The 26,014-nt window shown below is 45.3% G+C and overlaps 1 protein-coding gene across 1 annotated transcript in view; it reads right to left on the minus strand.

The window, feature by feature from the left end:
- LOC144139604 (sodium-coupled monocarboxylate transporter 2-like) overlaps positions 1 to 18,677 on the minus strand; it is a 37,141-nt gene extending 18,464 nt beyond the window's left edge. The window contains exons 1-6 of the mRNA XM_077671899.1: positions 18,561 to 18,677; positions 12,447 to 12,719; positions 9,949 to 10,014; positions 5,146 to 5,197; positions 3,749 to 3,816; positions 400 to 557 (exon numbers count right to left, since the gene is read on the minus strand). Coding sequence (XP_077528025.1) covers positions 400 to 557; positions 3,749 to 3,816; positions 5,146 to 5,197; positions 9,949 to 10,014; positions 12,447 to 12,719; positions 18,561 to 18,677 — 734 coding nt within the window. The remainder of the gene's footprint in view (positions 1 to 399; positions 558 to 3,748; positions 3,817 to 5,145; positions 5,198 to 9,948; positions 10,015 to 12,446; positions 12,720 to 18,560) is intronic.
- Positions 18,678 to 26,014: the final 7,337 nt, after the last annotated feature.

The raw sequence follows: 26,014 nt of genomic DNA on the forward strand, positions 1-26,014 counted from the left end.
TTTGTCTTCATGACCCCTTTAAGGCACTTTGTTATCCAAAAGTGGTTTCATCAAAGCTCACTGCATCGGCGTTAGCATTACTAAAACACTCAACATTATCTCGTGCCATAAAACTCTGATGGCGAACTTTGACTTCAAACTCGTCCCGCTACTTCTGAGGTGTTGCCATTTAGCTTTGTAATACGCGATTGAGTAATATTGCGAAGTTCTAGACTTCTGCTGGTGTGCCTGCGTAGATAAGAACGGTGAGAAGTTCACGGGACACGGGAAAACAAGACCGCGGCTATATCAAATGATGTATTTTGTTGCCAAATTAAATGGTTAAGTTGGAGTTAGATTTCAGGTAAATTAGAGTAAACGAGAGTTAAAATGACCACCTAAAGTGTGGACGACACTTACCGTAATATATTATCCGTGACGTTGAAATCACTCAGAGGCCGTAGTGGCGGGATCGCCCCTTGGGAGTCGTAGGCAACTTTTCCGATGACCGTCAAAGGAGACGCAAACATGACCAGTGCTTGAACGCAATCTGCCCACACCACGCTCCGCAGCCCACCCTTTGGCAGGAAATTATTTGGACTGACGGGTGTGTCATCGCTGTCCTACGTTATAGGAACCCTACAACACTTTTTCAACTTTTTTCGAAATATTTTATGCTTGCCCAACGTGGTCACCCAACAAATCCAGCACTTAAATTAAGTGGTAGCAAAATGCCTCAGTCAAAAAATCACTGCTGTATGCCCATCAAATAACTTGCTCAATTCAGTTTTTTCTCTTTTCCGGTCTTGGAATTCTTCAACCGCTGGAATAGCGCCATTACAGTGGTGTATCAGCTAATAGCCGGCTTTCCTTCAGTTGCACCAATGAACGCATTCGACAGCCATTTTAAAAAGAAAGCCAAAAAAGCAAAGCAGCAGCGGAAGGCGTATCTGCTAAATCTTGCAGTGCCGCTCCATGCCGGAGACAATACATCTTCCATAACACATCCAGACGCGCAGGAAATACTGGAAGCGTTTGTGGCAGGCGTTTTAGAGTCCCTTTAAAATGAATATTTGGTGGAAGTATACACTAGTACGTAAAAACGTAAACATTCAGGGAGGAAGGAGCTCCGCTTAGTGCTCGGGATATGTCGTAGACTACATCTTGCCTTGGAGCCTTTTTGTGTGTCTGAATAAAGATGGCAGTGGAGCGCCTGTTTCTGCTCTTTATCCGCCAAGCCGCATTCAGCCGAATCGCGTCCTTATAACAGACGGAGACACCAGCGTTACAAAAAAAAATCAGTCTTTCTAATTTGTAACGAAGGATGACCAGAAAACTGGTGGTGCCTAATTTTAGTGTCGTCTTGGCGGATAATTGTCATATAATTCGTTTCCGCCTAGTTCCGGCAAAGCAACAGAGATGGCTAAGCATTGACAGCATACAGTAATTCTGTAACGTACTCAACGCACAACTTTACTTTGCACCTATTATGAGAAGTAAACGAAACCCGTGGTAATCGCAGAGTCGTCTTAGAGGCTAATTTTCAAATAAATTGCTTCGGGATACTTTCGATAACACAACAGTTAAAGCTACTTGCGGTAATCATACTCCTTCCGTAGATGAACATGCTTCACCTCGCCACAGGATAGGTCGAAAAGCCGGGTTACAAAGACCAAGCTAACAGCCATCGTTTTAAAGTTAGCTGCACCTCTAAACAAAAAATGCAATGCTGGGAATACAATATTTCAGGGGTAATAGAAGAGGCCTTATATCAAAATGTGAATGCCCTAGGACCTTTTATTTTTATTTTAATGATTTGTTTCTATACTACGCACCGGTTTTTGCGGGCGGAGCAATCTGCTCCAGAAAACGTTGCACGATACCGGCAGAGACCGTGGTTAGTATCTACGCTGTTCACAGCTCCGCTGTTAAAGGGGTACCCCCTAAAATGGAAGGGGGGGGGGGGGTTGCGAGAAGCGCGTACAAGCGCATATAACACGGTATAAAACGCAGCCCAAATTTCAAACCCAGCTACGGACGCCTACAACTCCGGCGACGGCTTTTTGGGTGAAGGAGTCATAAAATGCATTATTATGATATTTTGCAAGTGAACTTTACTTGATGCCTTGCTTTGCAACTTGTTTTAAGTGCAGAGCACTTCAGGCGCTCGCCTTGTCGTTTTAGCTCGCTCGCTCGACCCAAGTATATAGAGCACCAAGGCGGCGTCCCAGGGTAACGCTGTGGTTCGCGGCATACCCCGCGGCATGCCAAGCGGTTTATTTTGTCATAAGCGTTCGAAACTCGTGAAACGCTGGCGCTTGTAATACATCTTCTCGTTGTTTAGCTCAAAGAAAGCTATAGGTACGTTTGAGAAAAAATATACGTAATTAACCGGAAGCGCCCGCGTTCCTTTAGTTAAAGACGCCCGTTGGGTTGGATTTTACGATAGTAAACGCAGGAATCCCGCTAGCGAAGTTTCAGGCAGGGGGTGCGCGAGCACTGCGAAGGCGGGAAGTTTGAATTGCATGGGGTGGTAGCAGTAAGCGGATAACGGCGGTGCAGCCCATTATGGCGAATCACTGCTCTGCACTTCCGACAGCTTTCACATTGAGTAGAACGGCTTTATTTTTTTATTTCAGTGCTCCTAGCAATGAGCTAAACGGGGAGTTCCTTGGTTGGCCCCTTGAAGTTAGGCTCCCTTTTAGATTATTGGGTTAGCTGATGAAGCCAGTGCGCTTATGATGAAAAGGTCTCGACATGAGAGTGTATGTCCTTACCTTTTTAGGCTAATTACCGAACGGGCCATTTTTGCAGTCACTTTTGCGTTACTCGTTCCAGTCTCACACAATCGTGAAGGACTAAATTTTGTTACATATTGATCACATTTGTAAAGTTCATTTTGTTTTGGTTCCCAAACAACTGTTTTCTCTGGAGGAACCAGATATCGTTTTTTTTTTCAAAATTCCTCATTGCAAGAGTGGGTGGAGAATATTTTTTTCATTAGTCGCTTAATTTTCGTAAGGAAACTGTTTTGTTGTCGGTTCAGTGTCTGGTGCAATACATTCTTGTTGAACACCTTTCCCTTCTGCCTGAATTACCTTGGTTAACTGTCTGCATTTACAACTATAATCTTACGTTCTCTAAAAACGTACCTTTTCTAGCGTTGCACCCCAGTTCATGCCGTAAGATTCGTGACAGCTTTGGAGTTATAAAAGCACATTGCGAAGCAAATTTGGGCATTTTTATCATAACACTCGCACCAAAACAATACCTCGATTCTTTTTGATCCACTTCAGATTTAAAGGCAATGCGAAGTGATTCTTCAATGCGAATACAGATTTTTCACAATCGATGTTAGGCATTATTCGTACTCTGAATTATTTACAAGGTCCTCACGGGCTCCCTTTAATGCACCGGTTACAATCGCCACCGCAAGAGAGATAAACTAACTTGCCCAGCAGGGTGACAGCATTGTGAATACTCATATTGAGCAGTGTCTTAATCTTATTTTTTGGCACCCCTCAGTGCATTGATATTGTGATGTCTGGTGCGAGCGGCATCACGAGCAGGTTTTCAAAAAGTAACTATTACCTGTTCTATTTAACTAGTGTTTTTAGTTAATAGCAGCACCTTCTGAGTAAACATAAGCTCACCAGGCTAGTTGAAAACCTGCATGAACAAGGTAGCCTCACTAAACTTTCTACTTGTACTAAGCCCTTCAGTGGCATCCTGAACACCAAAAATTACATAAAAAGGAAAAGTTTGTTACCAGAGCTGTGTAAATAGTTCCCGCCAGACCAATGGCGACAATTGAATATGGCAGCGGCACGGGCAGCACTGGAACGACAGTACGGAGAATTCATCTACAATGAAATAAAAATGTGCGAGGCCTCCGTACACGATAGGTTGCTTGAAACTCATCGAAGGTAAAAAGCTCTGCATACCGTGTTTCCACTCGAGTTCAGAGCTCGAGTTCCACAAAGTAGGTGATTTCTATCAAGGCCTTTTTCATGCCTGTAGGCATTTAAAAAACTGGAAGCGTATCTCCTCGATTCGCTGCGAATCCGCCGAAATACGGCAGTCTTCGGCGTTAAATGAGCCATGAAGAGAAAATAAAACTTCGTTTTATTTGAAAGAACTAGGATTCAGTATCGCACTCAGCTCCATTAGAGCCATAAAAATGTTTTTAACGAAAAAAAAAGCAAGAAGTATTTAAAAACTTTCACATTTTGCGCCACAGTGACGTGTTATGAGCAAGAATGACGTCATACGGGCCAACAATAAAACATAATTTTCAGTGCGTTAACTGCACGTTAGCATTCAAGTGATGGGGTCAAATGGAACTAGAGGCCCCATTACAGATGTCCAGTCATCTGTCGTCGCGACAGGTCAGTTAGGCGGGCGCCAATCGCACAAACAAGGTTCCGTGACGTCATAGAAAAGTTGCGGGAAATTGGCTAGGGGGTCGCGACTGCTTCACACGTTTTCTTTAATATCTCTCTTGTTTGCTCGAAGATTGCGATAATATTGGTATCATTGTTATCGGGACTAAGCAGTCTCTCTAATAAACCCAACTTGTATTTTGTCTTCATGGCTACTTTAAGTGGCTTTCTCACTCCCAACCACCTCTCAAAGTCTTACCCTCCGGTGTTACTCCTCGTATAATAACAGGTGGAAGTTTCCTCAAGACAACTCAATTTTTCCGCGTTCTACTGCTCACGCACAACCTACTGGAACATTTCGTTACGGTGTTTTTAGCATGCTGCCCCAAAGCCTAGGTTAGGGTGAGAGCTCTTACAGTATTTTTGGATCACAATATTGTTTTCAACGCGCATTTTGTTACTTGCAATTGTTAACACCAAACGCAGATCTATTTTTATTTAAGAGTATACTGTTTTTTACCAATTATGCATGATACTTTGCCCCAATATGCCTAATGTTTTCTCTTTGCTCGACAACTTTGGCGAATATGAAGTATGATACCAGGTTTGGTGGTTTGGAAATGTTTTGCTTTTTTAATGTTTTTATTGATTGGCTGGCTGGCCGAATTGAGGGACAGACAGACAAACAGACCGATAGACAGACAGACAGACATTTTCGGGTTTCAGTAGCCCAATAAAGGCTATCGTTCCTCTAAAAAGTAAATATATTGATATCATTACGTACTTGTTGAAATTCCGATGGCAGCACTGTAGATTCCCAACGCGCCAAGGGTGAGCTGCAGTGGGCCACATTTATTGAACAGGAATCAAGGGTGAATCAATTCTCGTCTTTTAATACCGAAATATTAGCAAACAAACATCTGTTATAATCAGGTCTGGTAATTAATTGCCCGTGGCTTGAAACAGTTTAGGCGCACGTGCGCAGCCGTAATTACGTCTCACTTGAAACAAGCAACTCCGAAGGGATAAATGCTGCATAGTGTTGTACACTATGCTGCATAGGCATGTTAATAGTATAAATGCATGTTGCATAGGATAAATGTTACAAAGGTATATTGTACACAAATGAGGCTTTCTTTCAAGGAATTCAAAAACCGCAGAGATTGCCCGTTTGAACCCAGCAGAGAAGGAAAACAAGACAACTTCAGGAGAAGGTTGAACATTGAATACACCCCGTTCAACTATAAATTAATTGCAAAATGGTAAGAAACATAGAAAAATGGTGTGGCAGCAATTTGAAACCAGCAATTTCAAGTCATAAAAACTTCCAAGAGTAATTTTTTGCTTCTAAAACGCTGAGAAATGATACGTTTAGCTTTAGTTACCCAATCCGATACTCGGCTATGAAATCATGTTCATTGTTTTTATGATGGCATTAAATCTGCCCAGCATCAATTCATTATAATAAGGGGCCCTGCCATAGGGCTGAAGTAGGATTTTCTTCTGTCATTTGGGCTAAATTTTGGCACCAGTTAGTTTGCAGCACACATAGTGGCATTCTTGTGGAGCTGAACCGTGAACCGAATCTTGTGAGAGTGCGCCCGCTTCAGTAGAAATAAACATTAGCAGCAGCAGAAAGTTTGGTAAAAATCAGGTTAGGTGTTGTTGCGACCGGGAGGGCCGACCCGAGCCGAGCTCCGTCGCCTCCGACATACGTGTAATAGCGTGGTGTGAAGTGAGCGGCCAGCCGCTGTTGCAGCCGTGAAGAAGTCCAGAAGCCGTAGGCTAACGTAACTGTTTACTTCATAGCGAGAGGTGAGCCGAAGCCAAAGAACAACGCCCCGACGGTCGAGGTTACAGTACAGGACTCGAGCAGAGTGCAGCAATGATTCACTGCTCAAACAGGAATGGCTCTGCAGCGCTTGGGCGAGGTCTATTTATACCCAAAAGCGTCAACGGTAAAAAAGCGTTCCCTCTAGATTGTGCACATGCCATGAACGTCACAGACACACACAACACTCTTTCCAGAGCTCGTGAGCAGTCGTTAGTAGCGGCGCACGCTCAGCCTGAGAGAGTAGAGAGAGGAGGACTCCGCTGCGATCGCGGGGCCTCTGTGTCATTACAGAGTTTTAGCATAGCGTGCTCCGTCCGCTAACGCTACGGCGGCGGGTAGCAGGGCGCGACTGGGGAGAGCAAATTCGTCGCGGTGGGGTGGATTAGTTCCGCGTGGCCTGCCTTCGCCATGCCCGCTCTTTCCCTCCGCTGAGGGGCAACCTCCTCGCACTCCCCGCGCGCGCATGCGCAGTCCGGTCCCGCTACCCGCTAACCTTAGCGTAGCGTACGGGAGCCGCTATGCTAAAACTCTCTATTGAAGCGCGTTGAGACGTGCTTCGCCGGTAACCGTCGAAGCTTGAAACGCACCGAAAGCGAAGCGTCTGACCCGGGCTTGTCGAGGCGTGAAAACATAAGTCACCGACACGGTGGGGCTTGCCTGAAAGGCGCACGTAGTGGGGCTTCGCCGCGCAGCCGAGGAGTATTGAAACGAAGCCCAATGGCGGGCTCAATCGTAACAGTGTTGATTCAGCCGGATCTACCCATTTTACATTTTCTTCTTGAATACTGTCTGTAACTTGAAATTATACGTCCCAGGTGCACCTTTCGGGCTCATGTAAGCCCTTTCAATAGTGATTACTCTGTAGTTATTTAGCGGAATGGGAAACATTTTTGCGCTTCTAATTTTGGGGGGCGAAACCTTTATTTGTGCAGTTTTACGTCTAGAACGCTGCGCGACCAAGCTCCTGACCCATGGAATCTATCCCATAAAAATGCATGAGTAAATTTTGACACCACATTGCACAAAAAAATATTGGCAATCTTGGAAAGTGAAAATATTAGAATTGAAAACATTGTTTTGAGATTCCTCATTTTCATCGCACAGTTACTATATATTAAGCAGACTAATAAAATGTTCGTTTCATTATGAAAAGCCTCCCCTCTTCACCAAAACTCAAATTTTCAGTTTCAATTCCAAAGAAAAACAAAAGCCTAAAACACATTTTGCTGTTTTGCACATTTTTATGGAGCTTTGGGTAAAAGTACCGCATTACATGTAAAGAAACAACAAAGAGTAAAGTTGACCATATGACAACAGTTTGTACCATAGCACGATATAGTAGTAGTTTTTGAGCCTGCCCTAAACAAATTCAACAGTTTCAAATTTGAAAACACACGCAATTAGTGTACAGGATGACTGTTACGAACTTGTAAAAGAGGTAAGGGATTATATGCATGACCTACCTATGATTCATTGTTTTCATCCTCCGTTCTCGATTATATCAATTATAATCGAGAACGATTATATAAGCTTGCTTAGGCATTTTTAGCAGCAATTTAGGTGCAACCCCCCAATGTTTGCTTGATTGTGGTGAACTTGAAGTAGGTCTCAAGCTAAGCAATGTAAAAAACACTCAGCACAAAAATCTCACTTAATTTTTATAGGTTAAGGAGCAAACTTTCCCAGGTGCCTAGTTAGCATTGAAAGCGTGCAGCTGTAATTATAGTGCTAAAGCTGATGATCTGCATTATCGTCCTTTATGGCAGCATGTCATAATTCAATTCCATCCGCGCTGTACCTTTACGCCTATCTCTGGAGCTTTCAAAAGCACTCGAGCACTGGACGCGGACTGTTTTGTTGTTGTTCCTTTAATTTTGACATCCCCACGCGGGGGATTGGCCACGATCGGGAGCTTTTGCGGGCTAATGTGCCCGTTTTACAAAACTATGATTTGGCGAAAAATTCCCGTGCTCCTGCTTTGACGCATAAGACAATGGTGCGTGTCTACAGCGTAGTATAAAATCCCAGAGCGTTGCATTTGACAGCACTGCATAAACCGGAAATTGTGCTGAGCCGGACACTCAGATCTCAATACAGTTAAGCCTGGATGTAACGAACATCTATGTAAGGAATTCCCGGATTTAACGAAGTTTTTTTAAATTCCCCATTGCCAGCTCCATTCAAGACCATGTGTTTGCGACCTCTATGCAACGAAACGTCGCTGCGGTTAACCTTCATGTAACGAAGTCGGCGAGCTGATCAGTCATGGTTTTTTGCAATTCTACTCAAAAATCGACCGGAGAAATGAACTAATTTAGCGAATACTAGCACTACCGTAAGGAGCCAGCAGCAACGAAAACATCGCCTTAACCCAAAATTTGTAATGATGATGATGATGATGAACGGAGGGGCTAGCAACATCCCGAAGCTAACGTAGCAGTCACTTCTGCTTCTCCTTGTGTAGCGTGACACCACACCAGCTAGCAAGAGTAACTACCCTTCACGGTTTTTTTTTCCGCCCGCACCGCAATCTCTCGTGCGTTTCCACGTGCGAGCGCGGTTTCGGTTTCAGCTGTGCTAGGCCGTCCTGTCGGTGTGTAGCCACGCGTCTCCACTTCTATCTGTCGTATCGGTTCGTCGGTGATGAGTGCTGCTGCTAGAGACCGAAAAGTTGTGTCTTTTCAAGAAAAGCGCACAATTTCAAATCCCGTCTCCGCTGGCGAGAAAGAAGAATGTTGCCTCCTGGTACAGTATCCCAGATAGCACCTTCTAAACAATCTTGAGTGCTGTATAGAGCATCAAGTTCGCAAAAAGGCACCTTTTCAGCGTAACTTTGGTTCTTGTAACGCTTTAAGCGGCAGAAAAAAAGCCGAAAGGCAAAAGTGATACTTAAGTTACGCTTGTTAATTCGGGAGTAAGTTACCTTGCTTCTTTGGTAAGTTACGTCTGTTAATTCGGGCGTAAGTGACCTTGCTTCTTTGGTAAGTTACGTTTATTAATTCGGGGGTAAGTGACCTTGCTTCTTTGGTAAGTTACGTTTGTTAATTCGGGGGTAAGTTACGTCTGTTAATTCGGGCGTAAGTGACCTTGCTTCTTTGGTAAGTTACGTTTGTTAATTCGGGGGTAAGCGACCTTGCTTCTTTGGTAAGTTACGTCTGTTAATTCGGGCGTAAGTGACCTTGCTTCTTTGGTAAGTTACGTTTATTAATTCGGGGGTAAGGGACCTTGCTTCTTTGGTAAGTTACGTTTGTTAATTCGGGGGTAAGTGACCTTGCTTCTTTGGTAAGTTACGTTTGTTAATTCGGGGGTAAGGGACCTTGCTTCTTTGGTAAGTTACGTTTGTTAATTCGGGGGTAAGTGACCTTGCTTCTTTGGTAAGCCGTGTAGTGCCTAAGCTCGTGCGAAAGCAGGAGGCGCGACTCACGCAGCTTTTCTCGGTGAAATAAATCCGCGAAAGGTGACTTCACCTTCATTAATTTCTGGCATTTTGCCTTCGTTTCTACTTCATTCTCGTGAGCCTTAACTCGAAACGTGCATGTAACGAAAACCTGGATGTACGAAAAATTGCGAACTTTTATCAACTTCGTTACATCCAGGTTTAAGTGTAAAACCAAAAATATTTCTTGGCAATCGATCAATGACGCACATAAGCCAAATAGGGCTTGCTTGCGCACATAGAACGAATCGGCATCCCATTTTCCCAAATATTTTTTGCTAGTAAATTGCAGTGCCAAAACATTTATAATTACTCACGCTTAGTACGAAGTAGATGACGCAAGCACTGGTGCTGACCTTGTTATCAAACCGTAGCCGAAGGTACTGGAGTGTAATAACAAACAAAAAGCAGTAAATCGAAAGCAGCGTTGTATTGCTGGTGCAATAAACAGCCGTATTCAAATGTCCTAATCGCGTGCAACATGAAACGGGCACGTACAAAAAAACTGGCCGAGCATCGTCTCACTTCAATCCCAATGTCTTGGAGAGGCAATAAAGACGTTTGCATGTACGTATCGTGTCTTAGACACAAAAATGCTTTTTAGGAAGGGCCATTATCAATGCTCGAGAGAAAAAAATCAAAGCCAATTTTCTTCAGAGAAATGTGCTTAAAACGCCAAGCTAAACTGCTTCTACCATGTCGGAATGACGCGAACGAAAGGCTTCATAACGGGAGGGATCCAGGTTCCATTCGGACTACGGCAAGCGTTTGTCTCTTGGGGCGCTTCGCGTGCTTTCGCTTATCATCGTAATCGTTTTGTGAAGCCCATTGTGCAAAGTTGGCCTCCCTGCAGCGTGTCTTTGTGTGACCTCGTAGGCATTCAGTGAAGAATAGAAAACTTCGCTTTCAAAAAATTGCTCATACCTTTCCCTAAAATCTGCATCACCCGGATGTCGCACGCTAGAAAGTTGCGCTGATCATGGGGACGTGAGCTCTCAACCCATCACGATTGGATGCAAGGGCACTCCGCAGGGGGCGGTGCTGTCCCCGCTTCTCTTCAATATTGCCCTCATCAACCTTCCAAGACAACTGGATCAAATTCCAGGTCTGCACCACGGAATATATGCTGACGATATTACGATCTGGATAGGGGAAGGCTCAGAAGGCGACATGCAAGACAAATTACAACAGGCTGCAGACGTTGTCCGAACCTATGCAGCAAACTGTGGCCTCAAATGCGCCCCTGAGAAGTCAGAACTCCTACTGGTGCAGAAGAGATCTCGACTCAAGAATGCCACTAAGACAACCATAGAAATAGAATTAGATGGGGTCCTCATCAAACCCTCACCCTCCATCAAAATATTAGGCATGATCCTTCAAGAAGACTGTTCTAACTCTCTGGTGATCCGCAAACTCGACTCTTCAATCAGTCAAATCACCCGCATGCTACGCCGTATCACAAACAAGAAGCACGGAATGAAAGAACAAGACATAATTCGCCTTGTACAAGCTTTCGTTGTATCCAGAATTGTCTACATTGCTCCATATGCCATACTCAAAACTTCTGAACGCAATAAGTTGGACGCACTAATCAGGAAGGCCCACAAACAAGCCCTCGGACTACCAATAAGCACATCTACCGAGAAACTGCTTGGGCTTGGACTTCACAACACCATAGCCGAGCTCATAGAAGCCCACCTGACCGCTCAGCAGCTTCGACTCGCCACCACTCCAACTGGCCGTCACCTTTTGCGCCGTCTCGGATATTCAGTAGTGAATTCGGGGCCTGCCATGAAAGATATTCCAGAAGAACTCAGAGAACACATCAAAGTTTCCCCTCTACCTCGAAACATGCACCCTCAGCACCACGAAGGCCGAAGAACAGCCAGAGCCGAAAACTTAGAGAGGAAATATGGGCAAAAAAGTAGGGTGGTGTACGCGGACGCGGCAGACTACGCCCGAGAGCATGCTATGACGGCAGTAGTCACCGACACGGCGCGAACACTCACGAGCCTGACACTTAGACGCACCAATACACTGCAAGCAGAAGAAACAGCCATTGCGCTTGCCATCACTCAAACTGAAGCCATGGCTGTCATCTCAGACTCACAGGGAGCATGCAGGAATTATATAAATGGAAGAATTTCTAAAACCGCCCTTCGAATCCTCCAGCAAAACCCTCCTCGAAGAAATGTGACTATCGTCTGGACACCTGCCCACTCCAGTCTTCGTGGAAACCTCGTCGCTCACACGAGTGCCCGAGAATTAGCCGGCCGGGCTCCACAAGAAGATCAGCAGAGGGTTAACCAGCCGTTAGTCACGTACAGAGATATTACGCAACATTATAGGCTTTCCCGACAGATATACCCGCCAGGCCATAAATCCCTCACAAAAGAGCAAGAAACCTCACTTAGGCAGCTACAGACGAATACTTTTCCGCACCCTACTAGGCTCCACGCTATATTCCCTACAATATATACATCCACTTGCCCTCACTGTGGAGAGCTCTCTACCTTATATCACATGGTGTGGGCTTGCCAACACAATAAAAATATAGACACAATAGAAAATCCAACTTTAGAGCAGTGGGAGCGAGAGCTTGCCAGCTCAGATCCTGATCGTCAGCTTCGGCTCATCGAGAGGGCGAAGGCGGCAGCAAGCTCTTCTGGGGTCCTGGACTGAGGACTCCACTCACAGCGCTCTTATTTTATATGAATAAAAGTTTTCCTCCTCCTCCTCCTCCACCTCCATGCACAGCGTGAAATGTCTGCTAATTTTTTGTCAACCATAGACACTTCTTTCCCCACATTCTTACCTGGAAGACAGACGTCACCTTCATGCCGTACAGTAGTGGCACAAAGGCCACCGCAACAAACGCCGCCATAAGGGGAACGCAGCACAGAGCCCACGCCACATTGAACCCGTGCGCGTAATAGTGCCCCACAAAGCCGACCAGGGTCATGCCGTTCACTGCAGACGCCAGAACAGAAACTGCCAGAGCCGACGCCGGGAGGCTGCGGCCACCCAAGAAAGCCTCTTGTTCCTCAGCTCCCGCAAATTTCCGGCTGGCGCCAGCGTTCGTTAATACCTAGGGCAGAAAAATATTGGCTTTAGCCCCAGCAGAACCTAAGCAAAGATTGAACAAGATAACGGAAAGTACCGCACCTTGTGACAGCCCTTAAGCAATTTTTCAAACGAAATATCAAACATAACGTCCCTGTGGTTGTACAGATGCGACATTCTGTTTTTATGTCAATGCTGTGCGGACACTTCCGGTGCGAACATCATCATCAACAACAACCCACTAGGTCCACTGCAGGACAAAGCCCTCACCTATCGACTTCCAACCGCTCCTGTCCTGCGCTCTACGACTCCATTCTTTCCGTCCGAAATTCCTTATTTTGTCCCTCCATAGCGTAGCTGGCCTTCTTTTACAAGACCTGTCTCTCGTTATCCACTCGATCACCCTGGTAGTCCACCGATTATCATTTCGCCTAACCACGTGGCCAGCTCAAGTCCGATTTTTTTTTAGCTATGATATATTCTACTCTAGTTTGTACTCTTATCCAGGTAGCTCGTTTCCTGTCTCTATATGCTACTCCGATCATTATTCGTTCCATGGCCCTTTTAGCTGGTGTAAGTTTGCTTTCAAGTTTTTTAGTAAGGCGCCAAGTTTCCGCTTCACACGCCATCACTGCATGACGCATTGGTTGTATATTCTCCTTTTCAGGGATAGAGGTAGCTCACTTTTCATGATATGGGAGTGTTTGCCGAATGCAGCCAGCCCACACCTATTCTGCTTCGGATTTCTTTCTCGTGGTTAAGATCAGCACAGATAATGCGACTAAGTTACTTGTACTTGTTCTAGCGCGTCTTTACATGCGCTGAACAGAGTGCTTTCGGCCGGTTTATTCATAATTACTTTAAATTTATTCATATTTATTTTTACTGACATGTCCCTGCTGTCTGCATTTAGTTCCTCAAGCATTTTCCTCAGGTGTTCTGCAGACTCGCTTAGCAAAACTATGTCGTCTGCAAACCACAAATGGCTCAAGTATTATTCCCGTGATTTCCCAGTCATACTTTCTCCATACATTCTATAAGCAAGATGTAGCAGTTTTGTAGAGATGGTATCCCCTTTCGTACTCCCGTACGGATTGGAAATTTGTCGCTTGGCTTATGATGGATTATCCGGCCCATCCGTATACTTTATAGCTGTCGTCTAGGAGTTTATCTATGTTTTCTCTACCCCCTGTACTTTCAATGCTGCCAGCACTGCTGACGTTCTGCCTGAATCAAACGCTTTTTCGTAGTATATAAATGACATGTAAGGGGGTTCATCCTACACTGCGGGTTTTTATATCACTTGATTGACGATGTGGATGTGATCCATTGTTGAGTATCCTTTCTCAAACCCAGCCTGTTGTCTGGGCTGATGACAATCTAGGCTGTTACTTATACTTATTCGGTTAGCTCTGACTTCGATAAACAGGTTGTATAAAACTGAGAGCGGGTGTGTAGTTCTTAAGGTCCTTTGTGTCCCCCTTCTTGAAAATTAGTTATGTTGGAGTTCTTTCAGGCTGTGGGCACTGTTAAAGCCCTTGAGAGACAACCGATTGTTGTAGAATATAATTTGGTATTCCAAGTAAAACGACATTAGTTAAAGAACCTTAACCTAAAACGATTTTGCTGATTGCGCCCTAGAACTTTTGAAATCTCAATTTTAATATCTACCAGTCGTATGTGTCCCGCCAAAAAATGCTGGCAGCCAAGACAGTGAGCCGTGCTGCAATATACTTTTAACTGCACGTGAGATTAAAAGAGGCGTTTAAAAACTTGTCCCCGGCTAAAAGAATCATAATGTGTAACCTTTCTTATTCCTTCATGTGCTTTTTGAATCATGCGTTCAAATAAATCGACGCAGCTTGTTGGACACATAAAAGCGGTCTCAGTTGTGGACACTACGTGTCGCCAACTGTCAGACTCACACAAATTTTAGGATAAAATGTATTATATTTCTGCCTGCTTATTTAGAGGTCCCTTGCGGTTACCCTAGTATGTAAGAGGCTGGCTTTCGTATAAGCTAGACCACATGCACTCCACAAAAACTGGTTGTCTGTCGTTTTAAGCATCCTTAAAATAGTGCAGCAAGCTTTTCCAGTACAATATCCCCTCACTCATTTAAAGAATCCACGGTTATGCCGTTACCATCTGCAGCATCACCTCTTTTCGTGCCCTTGAGAGCCTTTTCAACTTCGTCTTTTATTTATTAGTGGGACTTCGTGAGCTAAGTCTCTACTTCTATTTCATGGTGTAACATCGCAGACATACAGCCTCGTGTTGAATCGTTCGGCTACTTTGATTATCGCGTCCATGGTGTGTACAAGCTACCCAGTGCGTACATTCGCTCTCTGCCTGTAGCTAGCTTCGATTTAGTTGCTCTTGAACTTCTTACCATTTCCAGTTTTTCCTCAATCACTGCCATTTTGTAGGCATGAATGTCGTTGGCTTTATTTCGGTTAATGAATTTCGACTGCTCGGCTAACTCTATTTCATCCGCCGTACTCGTCAGTGTCATGTTCTTACCTTTCACAATTATTTCCTTCGTTTTCTTAGTTAGTTGTCCAACTCGTTTAGTACATGTTACTAGTCCCACAGCTGGACATACTAAGTTGTCACTTAGTATGTCTACAAAGTCCTCGCCGTCCCTGGTTAAAAGTGCGAATTTCTTGAGAAAAGATATTTTAAAATCCTGCGTCCTGGCTCTCACTGACTTTATATCGTATTTGTTACTTTTCACTGGCCTCGCCCTTTCTCTTTTGAGATTCAGGCTTTCTTTGCATCTAACCATCCCGTGATCGCTGCTTCGAACCTTGCCTGGTTCGAAGCAGTGATCACGGGATGCCTTCGAGCTTTGCCTGGTGCATCCACGTCCTGCACAATATTTGGGTTCTCACTGAAAATGAAATTAATATTGTTTTTCGTGTTGCCATTGCGACATTGTAATGTCCATTTCATATACCTTCGTTTGCAGAAGAATGTGTTCATTATTTTCACGTTGTTTCTCTTCGCGAATCCCAGACGTTCGCGGCATATGGTTTAACTTCGTACACTCCAAACACTGTCGACACAGAGTGTGTGCCTGAGTTTCATTGCATGGAAAAAAGCGTCACACAGCGTCGCTGATGAGCGACATTGTCAGCGTTGACGGGCGTCCCGTATGGCTGAGCACTAACGAAAAGATTAACACTGTAAGATTCGAACCGCTGCCCCCGCGTTCCATAAACAAGGGCTCTACCACGGCATTAACTAGTGATTCAGGACAACGATTAATGAATTGTCCGCAGTGGCTGCGGTGCAAGCAATTGCTTGCGCACGGACTGGATATAACAGTATGTGTGCCGTGGGAAGTAATGCCAAAAGGCTCTCTAAATGGCCATGATGCCTTCTGATTTAACCGGTCATTAACTCTCCTCAAGGAGAATTAACTGAAAAAGGCTAAGTCCACGTGAGTAGCCTTAGCTCGCCATCAGCAAATATGGTGCTCCCTAGTCTTTCCCGTCATGATCCCCCTTTGTTTATTCCTAGACAGTGCCTTGCCTCAGCATAGAGATCATACTATCAGGCACGCAGATGCGAAGGCCTAGAGAATAATACAGGCGAGCTTCGAGTGTCCTCATGCATGCAAGTATCTGATACAGACGGGTCCTACTTTTGTGCCTACATCAAAAGAGCCACCGCACTGGTCGGAAACGACAGGAGGACTTCCTGTTCTAGTGCACTCTGTCTCGGCCCCCTAGCCACGGGGCAGGTACTGCAATTTCATTTCTATGCCATTCTGTGCAGTTGTTTGCCAGAATGATTGAAACGTTTTTAAGGCACGATTGTTAGATCTCTATGTTTCATGCATGCGCCTTTTGAGGTGCAGGAAATCACGGGCACAAAAAAGTTGAAGTTTACGCAGCGCGCACCGGGAAAGGAAAACAGCAGAGACAATAGAGGACAGGCCGCTGCCGAAAGTGCCATACGAGCCGATTTGACAATTGAAGGTTCCGACACACAAAAACAGGCTTTTCGCCAAATTGAGCACAGCATTTTTGTATTAATGCTACCTTTTTGAATTATATTCAGAAATAAAAACATTGCGAAATAATCACTGTTAAACTGTTTGCCAATACAAACTTATAAAATTGTAGTTCAATATCAAGGGCACTGAAATGACTTACCCTATTACTTTTTCAGCTTGAAGTATAAATTGTATAAGACATGTCAGTTTTTGTTCGGCCCATTTACAGGCATTTTTATAGCGGCAAAGTGCGTTCAGAAGAGCCGTTCTCCTAACGCTGTAATCCTTGCCGATTTGGTAACATTGACCAGTGATGACATTCGTTCCACTAGGCAACCATTTTCGCAGTTTGGAAACTACTGATTGCGAGGGTGCTCACGATATAAAATCACCGTGTGAGTAAATAAAGAGTCGTAAGAAGTATAAACCCAGTGAAATATCACAACTTTAAAACCTGGGAAGAGCATCAAACCACTTTGCGAATATGTTTTATCTTATTGCAGCAGTTAGTGTGGCTACCGGTAGTAGCGCCCAGTGCTTCTTTTTTCTTCCGGGTTTTAATAACGAACTAATGTTCTAGACTTCTATTGCACAAAGAAGAAAAATTATCCCATAAATTAGGCTGCACCGGTTGTCACCTGCGTAGTCTAGTAGTTAGGGTTTTTTGACGGACAATAGTCTTTCTTGGGCTCCTCAAACGCGGAAGTTTGAGCCTGTTTGTCAATATGTTGGTCTGTCCCTTGAATCAGCTTTTCGAACAAAAGTTATAACTACCCTTAAATCAGGCGTTTATGTAGCCAAAACATTCCCGAAGAACTAAATCTGCAAGCTCGGCTTTTACCTTCCGACATTGTTCAGCAAACCGAAATTTTCGAGGATATTTGAGGCAATACAAACACATAACTGGTCTATGGAGTGTTCTTTTATCTAAAAATAGGCTTGGCCGCAATTTTTGCGACAGAAAAAAGAAAAAACGCCTTCAACGTAACATCTTGCCCACGAAATGCGAAAAGAGCCCGAGGATCGTTAAACTGAGTTCAATCATCCTCGATTTCCTTTATCATGCGAGGACCGAAACCGAAGGGGAACTTTAGGAGAAATAGTATGGGGAGAGAGGAGATATAGTTACGTGGCAGGAGAAGCAGAATGCTCTCGTTTGGGACATTTCAAGCGAAGCGAGCAGAAACGCGGGCAATTTTTTTTTTAATACTGAGCACAAAAAATTAAGACAAAACACGCGATGAAGAGACTGGACCAGCGCTTCTGTCCTGTCTGTTCTTTATTTGTTCCGTGTCAATATATCCCGCAATATTTTAAAAGAATAGTAAACCAACTAACCCAGAAGAAAGTACCAGCGGTTAGGAAGTCCAGAGTCCAGACTCGATCATGGGGTCCGAAGGGGTGGTTTGGTGTTTTGAGCCTTTTTTTATTCGCTAAACATAAAGATCGTGGATTCCAGTGTGGTTATAGGAAAGAAATCAGATAAAACCATGTAAAAATCTTGGGCCATTTATAGCACTTCTTCACCAGAACAGTATGCAACTGTTGTGGCGTAGTATTCGGTCACGGCCTCCCTATTAACCAAATACTAAGTTGCACACTGAAGCTAGACAAAAGTCTTGTTCGATTCCGCCTCTGCTTCCCCACTAAAATCGTATATTTAAATTGATAATTTCAACTGTGTTACCACTTCATGTGTCTGCGATTTGTTCGAAACGCAAAAATTTGCTATTGACATAATGACTTGCGCTTTATACTGCGGCGTTCAAGATACTGCCATGCAAATACATTGCACCCAAGAATCCGAAATATAAGCAAGTTCAATATTCTGAATTTCGACAGTCTCAGTGCTGTGCAACGTACCTGCACACGATGTCGACGAGAAAAAGAAAAGTAGAGGCCAACCAGGTATCCGAGTGCTGTGAGGACGCCGAAGACAACGCAATCCGCAGTGTCCAGGCTCTTCCATTCCGAAGACATTCTATAGCTCACTAGTTACGTCACCCCTTAGTTTCAACAGCGTCAATAATGCATCGGTCTCGGGACTTTGCTTCCGCCCTTTAACTTTCTTTCTACTTCTCAGCTAGCGCTTTGACTTTATGCATGTACTTTGAACCTTTTTCCAATGGTCAAATTTCTGCAATTTGCAGAATGTGCGTAGGTGATTGATAAATGCGTTTTCTGATCCCCCGCTTGGACGCTTTCGCCGGCCGCTTTCCCACCTCTAAAAGCAACTGATTGCCTTTGCCGCCACTTCGTATTTCCAGCTACGTAGTGGTTCTTTGCCCCTGCGCAGCCACACGTGCGATTTAGCACGAAAACCGCGATGTTCTACTTTCAATCTGGCACAACAATTCTGACGACCGTCGCTCGCGTGATAAACGCGACACTGCACAAAGCTAGCGCGAAACAGCTTTCGAGCGACAAGCAACGGCATCCGGCACGCGGCGTTTTTTATCGTTATATTCTGCCTATTTCTCAGTAACTCTCTAGCGGTGTTCAATTCAACGTTTTCTAAATTCAGGCTGTTTTCTGCGCTAGTGGAAATATGGCATCTATTAATTTTGTGAGCCGCCTGCATGCATTAGAAAGTACGCAGACGGATCTGCAGTTCTTAAGTTCTCTGACATTACACCCGTCCTGTCTGTTAATTTTCAACATTTTTTCAACTTATCGGCCTTTGGGGCAGCGTGGTTTTAGTCTTTAAGGCTGTCTTCCTAAAATATGTCCCCCATTTTCAGCTCCTCTACAGTCAGTTTTCCCTCTCGCCCTGCTTACCCCCTTAATTTTCTTGCTATTTTCCACGACGTGAGGAGTAACTCTTACAACGTTTTTGCCACTTTAGCCGTGACCAATTGCTTTCTGGCTTTGCTTTCCTATGGCACAACGGCACCTATTTTTTATTTCAGTACTCGTCACTGTTCCTACTGACATTATTTTCTATTCACAGAGCACGCTTGAACTGCGCATGCATTTTCTCTTTTATGAAACCTAAGCATCCGTCTTTGTGTGTTTCCTCGGTGCTTCCCACGGTGAAGGCACGAGTTCCGCAAGTTTTTTAACCCCTAATTCCTGCTTCTCAAAATGGTATTTGCATCTGAGAGCTTACACATTCGTATTTATTCTCTTATCAACCTTCTCCTTTGTTTTCGAAGAGTTTAAAAGTTGAATTCTTTGGTTATCTTCCTCTTACAGCAACTACACACTCTCAAATTATCGTAGTAAGGCCAGTGTGTATTACGTTCACGTTATCCTTGTCCTCCTCTAGCTGTCAAACTGGTGGATCCGTTTTCATACATACCATTAAAGTAGTGCGCATTGTCATACATTGAATGTAACTTTTATTTTCTTCTCACTGTTTTTGTTCCCTCACTTCTCAGATACAGCAAAATTCTGCCATTCATCTTCCTGTGATCGCTACTCCAGATCTTTCCTCGCACTGCTAAACCCTCAGAAATAGTTCTGTACTCACTACATCCTGGATGCGTCTCAATGCAAAACTGAAATCGAGGACCGCAATAACTGCAGGGGTATAAATCTTGAGTCCCAAAAAACGTCACGAATAGTTGTGTAAAATCTGGGCAGGCGACTATAAAAGGTGAAGCCAGCATTGTACATCAAACTGCTTGATCATTGACCAAACACTTGTTTGTGCAGATCTGCAATTCACCTTACCAGAAATAGTGTAGAGGTTCAGGAATAAGATGAAACAATTTCCAGGATATCTACCGATTGATAGAAGGCTTCAACCCGACAAGGTTTTAAGTCCCACGGCAACGCAACAAGGGACTCGAAGAAAATTATGCATCCCAGCTCTATGTGAAACCCATTTTTAACGCGTACAGAAAAGCGGCAAGGTCGCTAAAAAATTCTCAAACTGTGAGTTTAGAGATGGCAGCATCCGCGACTTGAATTATCCTAAAGCATTTCTGGAAAAGCACTTACGCAGCGATAATGTCTGATGTGCAAGCATGGGGGTTAAAATTTTAAGGTTGGAGTAATAAAGATAAGAAATAGGTTTGAGAATGATCTTACAAAAAAAGAGAGTTTATGGACTGCAATGAAAGCTAATACCGATACGAGGATTTAAACTGATTGGAAAAGTGACACAGCGAAAGGTTTACATGATATACTTACTCTTATGACATACAAAACAGGATATCCAAAAAAAAAAACAATGCACCTGCGCACTCCGAGGAAGACGAAATAACTGGATTTATATTTCGGTAGTATTCTAATGAAAATAACTTTCAGTTGATCTTAAAGTGCAAATGTGCAAAACTTGAAACGGCAGATGATTAAAATTCGGCAACAGCGGAGAGTAATGGAGTCGACGTGAGGATTGATAACAGATAAGGTCCAGTACACACGCCTCCATGGGAATCTGGAGATTTACCACACAAGTGCCAAAGCCTAGGCTAGACTATTCAAATGCCTTGCTGACGAAGTGAGGAGAGACAGGGCTAGTTTAAATAGTAAAATCTGTAAAATCAAGGGAGCCCTTGCCATGTTTAGACGTTTATACAGCCGTCCTTTTTAAACTGAAGCTTTCCTGGTCTCACTCACGGCAGTGTCGCAACCAAAACGCAGTGCAGGAACGCGAACTTCACACAATACGAGTTCACATGATGATGATGATGATGATGATGATGATGATGATGATGATGATGGCCCAAGAAATAAACGCTTCCAGTTGTCAGAATCGCAACCTGGGCCCCTCGCATTATGAAGCCGACGTCCGTCTGAGTGCGCCAGTCTGACACGGTCTAAGCAGTTTGGATATTAAATCAAAGTGGAACGCTTGAAGGACAATGATGGGGGGCAGGCGCTCCGCTATCTCGTGAAGGATTCGTTTGCTGTCCTCTGACTGTGGGCTTTCATTCACAGGCAGTTTGCACTCTGCTTGTTGACGCTTGAATACGAAAAGCACTCAACATGATCTGACATGATATGAAAAGCGCTCAAAGCGCTCAAGAGGCTAAGGACATATCCTTAGACTCTTAGACCACATAACCCCAGGTGCTCTTATGCAACTTCGCAATCACCATTGCTTTACTTGCCACAGCCCCACACGCTCGAGAAGGACTAAATTTTGTTGCTTATTCGTCTCCCCTGTAAAGTTCATTTAGTTTTGGTTCCCAAACAACTTCTTGAAATGAGATACCAGAGATGATTTCTTTAAAATTCTTCATTGCGATAATACAGTGAAATCAAATATAATTTTTCTTCGCTCAAGCGCGCTGAAAAAACATTTCCGTCGTCGGTAATATGTATGGAGTGACCTATTTTTGTTGATCGCCTTTCCCTTCTGCCTGAGTTACCTTGGCTAACTGTGCGCTTTTGCAACATGAACCTTATGTTGTTTACAAATGCTCCTGCTGCAGCTATTGACCTGTGTTCAGCCTGCAAGCTCCGGGACAGCTTCGGAGCTACGAAGCCGCTTTGCGTGGCAAAGTTAGGCATTTTTATCATAAAACTTGCACCGAAACAAATGCATCCCTTTCTTTTCATTCTTTCATATTCAGGGGCATTGCGAAGTGATTCTTTAGTACGAATGCGGGTGTCTTCACAATAGATGTCAGGCTTTATTCGAACTCTGAATGCTTACGAAGTACTCATTGTCATCGTGACTCTCTTTAATTCCGCATTTACAATCGCCCCTCCGATACATCAGAACCAACTTGTGTAGCATGGAAACAGCATTGTGAATGGTGACATTGCGCAGTATCCTATTTTGACTTTTTTGGCATCGAAAAACTAGCTTTGTAGGGGCTCCACCCCTGGATGTATACGGATATTGTTATGTCTGGTGAGAGGCACATGACAAGCAAGTAATTAATTCGTAACAATTACTTGTGGTATTGCACTAGTATTATCAGCTATTAGTAGCACTTTTTAAGTAAGCGTAACCTTTCCACCTTAAAAACAAAATATTCCCACCAAGCTGCTTGGGAACATGCGCAAAGTAACCTCACCCAACTTGCTACTTGTAGTGTGGACATCACGTGCGCAGAACATCTTTGAAATAACGGTCTCTTCGATGGACTCCTGACCATCACAAACTACAAACCAAATGGCGCAGCTTGCTTGCAATAGTGGTGCAATGCTGGAGAAAAAGCAGTGCTGGCGCTCGACCTGGCCTGTCCCCGCAGTGTCAGCGGATCCCAGAAGAGAAAGAGCAGTAAGAACCTGTCCACGCATGTTCCTCGTACGGTGAGAGGCAACCCAAGACTGCCACCCCCAACATTAACAACCTCCAAGACGCCGTCGCCGCAAGCCCAGTCAAGCCCGCTTACACCGCTTCCCTGCGACCTACCCAGGGCTTCCCCGTCTCAACGACCCCGCCCCGGAATTCCCAAGCTCAACCGACCGTAAACGTCACGTGGGCAACTTAACAGACTCGGGCTCTTCGGGGGGAGCCCAATAGTGACCAGCGCGCCGCGGGTCCGCCGCGCCGAAGCGATGACGACGAAGGCGAGAGCTTCTCACGTGGCGTAAGCCCACCACTTAATCGGTATTTATATGGGGCAAATCTGGTAACCTCCCCCTTGTGCCACTTTTGCCAAGAAATTGAATCCGAAGAGCATTTCTTTCTTTTTTGCCGCCGATTTTCTAACCATCACAGAAGGCTGCTGGAGATTCCCCTGCTACGTCTTGGACTGCCTTTGACTGTACCGGTGCTTTTGTCGTTTGGGGGGAATAGGCTGGGCCGATGCCATAGGGACGTGTGCAACGCCATCCGCTCCTTCATTTTGGAGACAGCTCGTCTGCAGTGTTAAAAACATTCCGATTAGGCTAACTTTTACTATAGTTTTCCTACTCTTCTCTCTGTTGTTTTTTTTTCGTGTTTTTTCTCTCTCTCTCATTAACCTAGACCAAATTCTCTCTTCTGCTCCATTATTTTGCCTCGCATGATTGATTGTAATGAAAACATAACTCTTCTTGGCCAATCTCCCTAAGTGGGTATGCGCCATTTTTCGGGCCACCACCACGGGCAAGCCTGGATGACGCCCAGCGCTACTCGCTAGGCGCACGCTCACGTGCGCTGTTTTTTTTTTGCTAAAGTTACAGCGAGAAGGTCGTGAGTCGTGATGGGTTCCTCTCGCTGGGAAGTATTGTGACACGAAAGTGTTTTATACCCGGGTACACGAAGATATCCCTCACGTCATATCCGTCACGGAAGTGACGTTGCCACAAAAAAAACTCCCCCCACCTCCCCGAAGGAGATCGTGCGGAAATGCGAATGCATTAGGTGCACCGATGAGTGCACTGCGGCAAGCAGTCACGGAGAGAGGCGCGCGCTCCACTGCATTCATATATATTTTTCCGAGCGCAGCGAGCGGAGAGAGGGTACGCGGAGAGGAGAGAGAGACCCGCGCAACACGCCCGCCCCGCGCGCGAGCTCTCTCCGCCGAGCTCCGCGATGCGAGCGCCCTCACACGCCCGAGCGCGCTCCTCCTCTCCACTCACTCTCCGCTACTCCGCCCGAGCTCCGCGATGCGAGCGCCTTCACACGCCGAGCGCGCTCCTCCTGTCCCCTTGCCCTCCGCTACTCCCGCCCGAGCTACTACGCTATTACGTGCTCCGGTTGCTAGGCGCGCCACAGCTGTTGCTAGGCGCACGCCGGCCAACGCACGACAACCCCCGACTAAGAAATGCATTCGCATTTAAAAGTGCCATTGACGCTGCGGCGCCGGTATTCGAGCCCATGCTCTCTCGAGCCCTCTCGCCGCAGTGGGAGGTGCGTGGAGCTCTGCCGACTGCGCTATGAGCAGCGACGTGAGCAGCTCTACGAACGCGCCTTATGTCCTTCCCTATGACTCATTCAGGTGGTGCTGCCGTCTAGGAGAGGCGAAACGAAGTAGCGCATAACGACGCTAATGAGCGCCGACACTTGGCGCCTCGATGCCAGCGCCTTCGTGTACGGGGGATGCGCCTGAATTGAGTCACACTCCGCTGTGGCATTGTTCCCATGACATTGTGTTTCAAGTTGCTGTTCCTGTGCATGTTATTTTTGGTTTAGTTGACCCGGAATAAACCGGTAATTTTTTTTTGTCGGTTTCTTCCGTATCGGCGTCACTTCGTCCGGAGGGGTCAGGCTCGCGAACCCTTCGCACATGAAGGAGGTTCCTTTAACATTCAACTGCTCCTGTGAAGGCACCTTTCACTTTTGTGTTTTACTGATTCCTGTGAAAGAGGGATCAACCACAGTTTTTCTTATATTTTTTGCAAACGCCAACAGAACAAGAGCAAGCTTAAACAGCTCTGCTGTTACAAAAGAAAAAAACACGTTACCAGACCGCTGTAAAGAGTTCCTGCCACGCCGATGGCGAGAGTTGAATATTGCAGCGGCACAGGCACCACTGAAAGGACAGAACGGGGAATTCATCGACAATGAAGTTGTGAAGGGCTGGTGAAGAGCTTTTCAAAAAAAAATTTGTTGGGGGCATTACATTATGGTTTTCTTGACGCTGAATACGAAAAACATGTTCATTTGATGTGTAAATGAACACCCAAACTATCTTTTTTCGTCAAAACAAACGACCCCTGCCCGCGAGCGCAGTGAGAGCCCTGGCTGCCTTTCGCGATTGGCTGGCGGCAGATGACGTCATATTCGGAAGTGCCGGCGCTGTGGTGACCGCTCGACCTGAAGATATCATTCTGTTCCCGTTCAGATACGGGCCAGAAGGTTCTCTCGTGAATTGAGGGCTCACACAATATTTCCTTAGAATAGGAGAACCTGAGGGAAGTATAAACGCAACAGGTTCGCTCGCGGCGAGCTTTAGAAAGGGGTTCTCCCCCGACGACTCATGGCCGACTTGTTTCTCGGGTGCAGGGAAGTTGCGCAGATATTGGTTCGCCGCTTTCACTACCAGCGCTAGTCGCAATTCCTGGCACAATTTTTTAACCCACCATCATCCCTTCCCCGCATGTGTAACTTTGTTTTTACATTCGAACGGGCGGCAACAAGCTGTGTGCAGCAGCCTCCGATGCGCACAGGCAGCGCGGCCGCCGCCGGTCGCCGCGTCGCGCAGAGGTGCTGGTCGCTGCTCGGCCGGTCAGCGGAACGTGGCATTGCTTCACATACACATGTTGTAGAATAGGGGAACTGAACGTTGGTCGCCCCCCAAAAGGTAGACGAACCCAAGCGCAGCACGCCGGTCCCCGACGAGCTTTAGAACGCCTTCCCCAACAGCTCCAGCTGGCTCAGGTTGCACGAATCGCCGCCGATGTTGGGAACTTTAGGCTTAGCACCAAGGGAGATAGTTGGTCGCTGCTATCTCTACAATTGCGAATGACTATCTTTAACACAGTTT

This window comes from Haemaphysalis longicornis, unplaced genomic scaffold, assembly GCF_048455015.1.
Source record: "Haemaphysalis longicornis isolate Haplotype H1 unplaced genomic scaffold, Haemaphysalis longicornis Haplotype H1 scaffold_5, whole genome shotgun sequence".
Taxonomy (NCBI): domain Eukaryota; kingdom Metazoa; phylum Arthropoda; class Arachnida; order Ixodida; family Ixodidae; genus Haemaphysalis; species Haemaphysalis longicornis.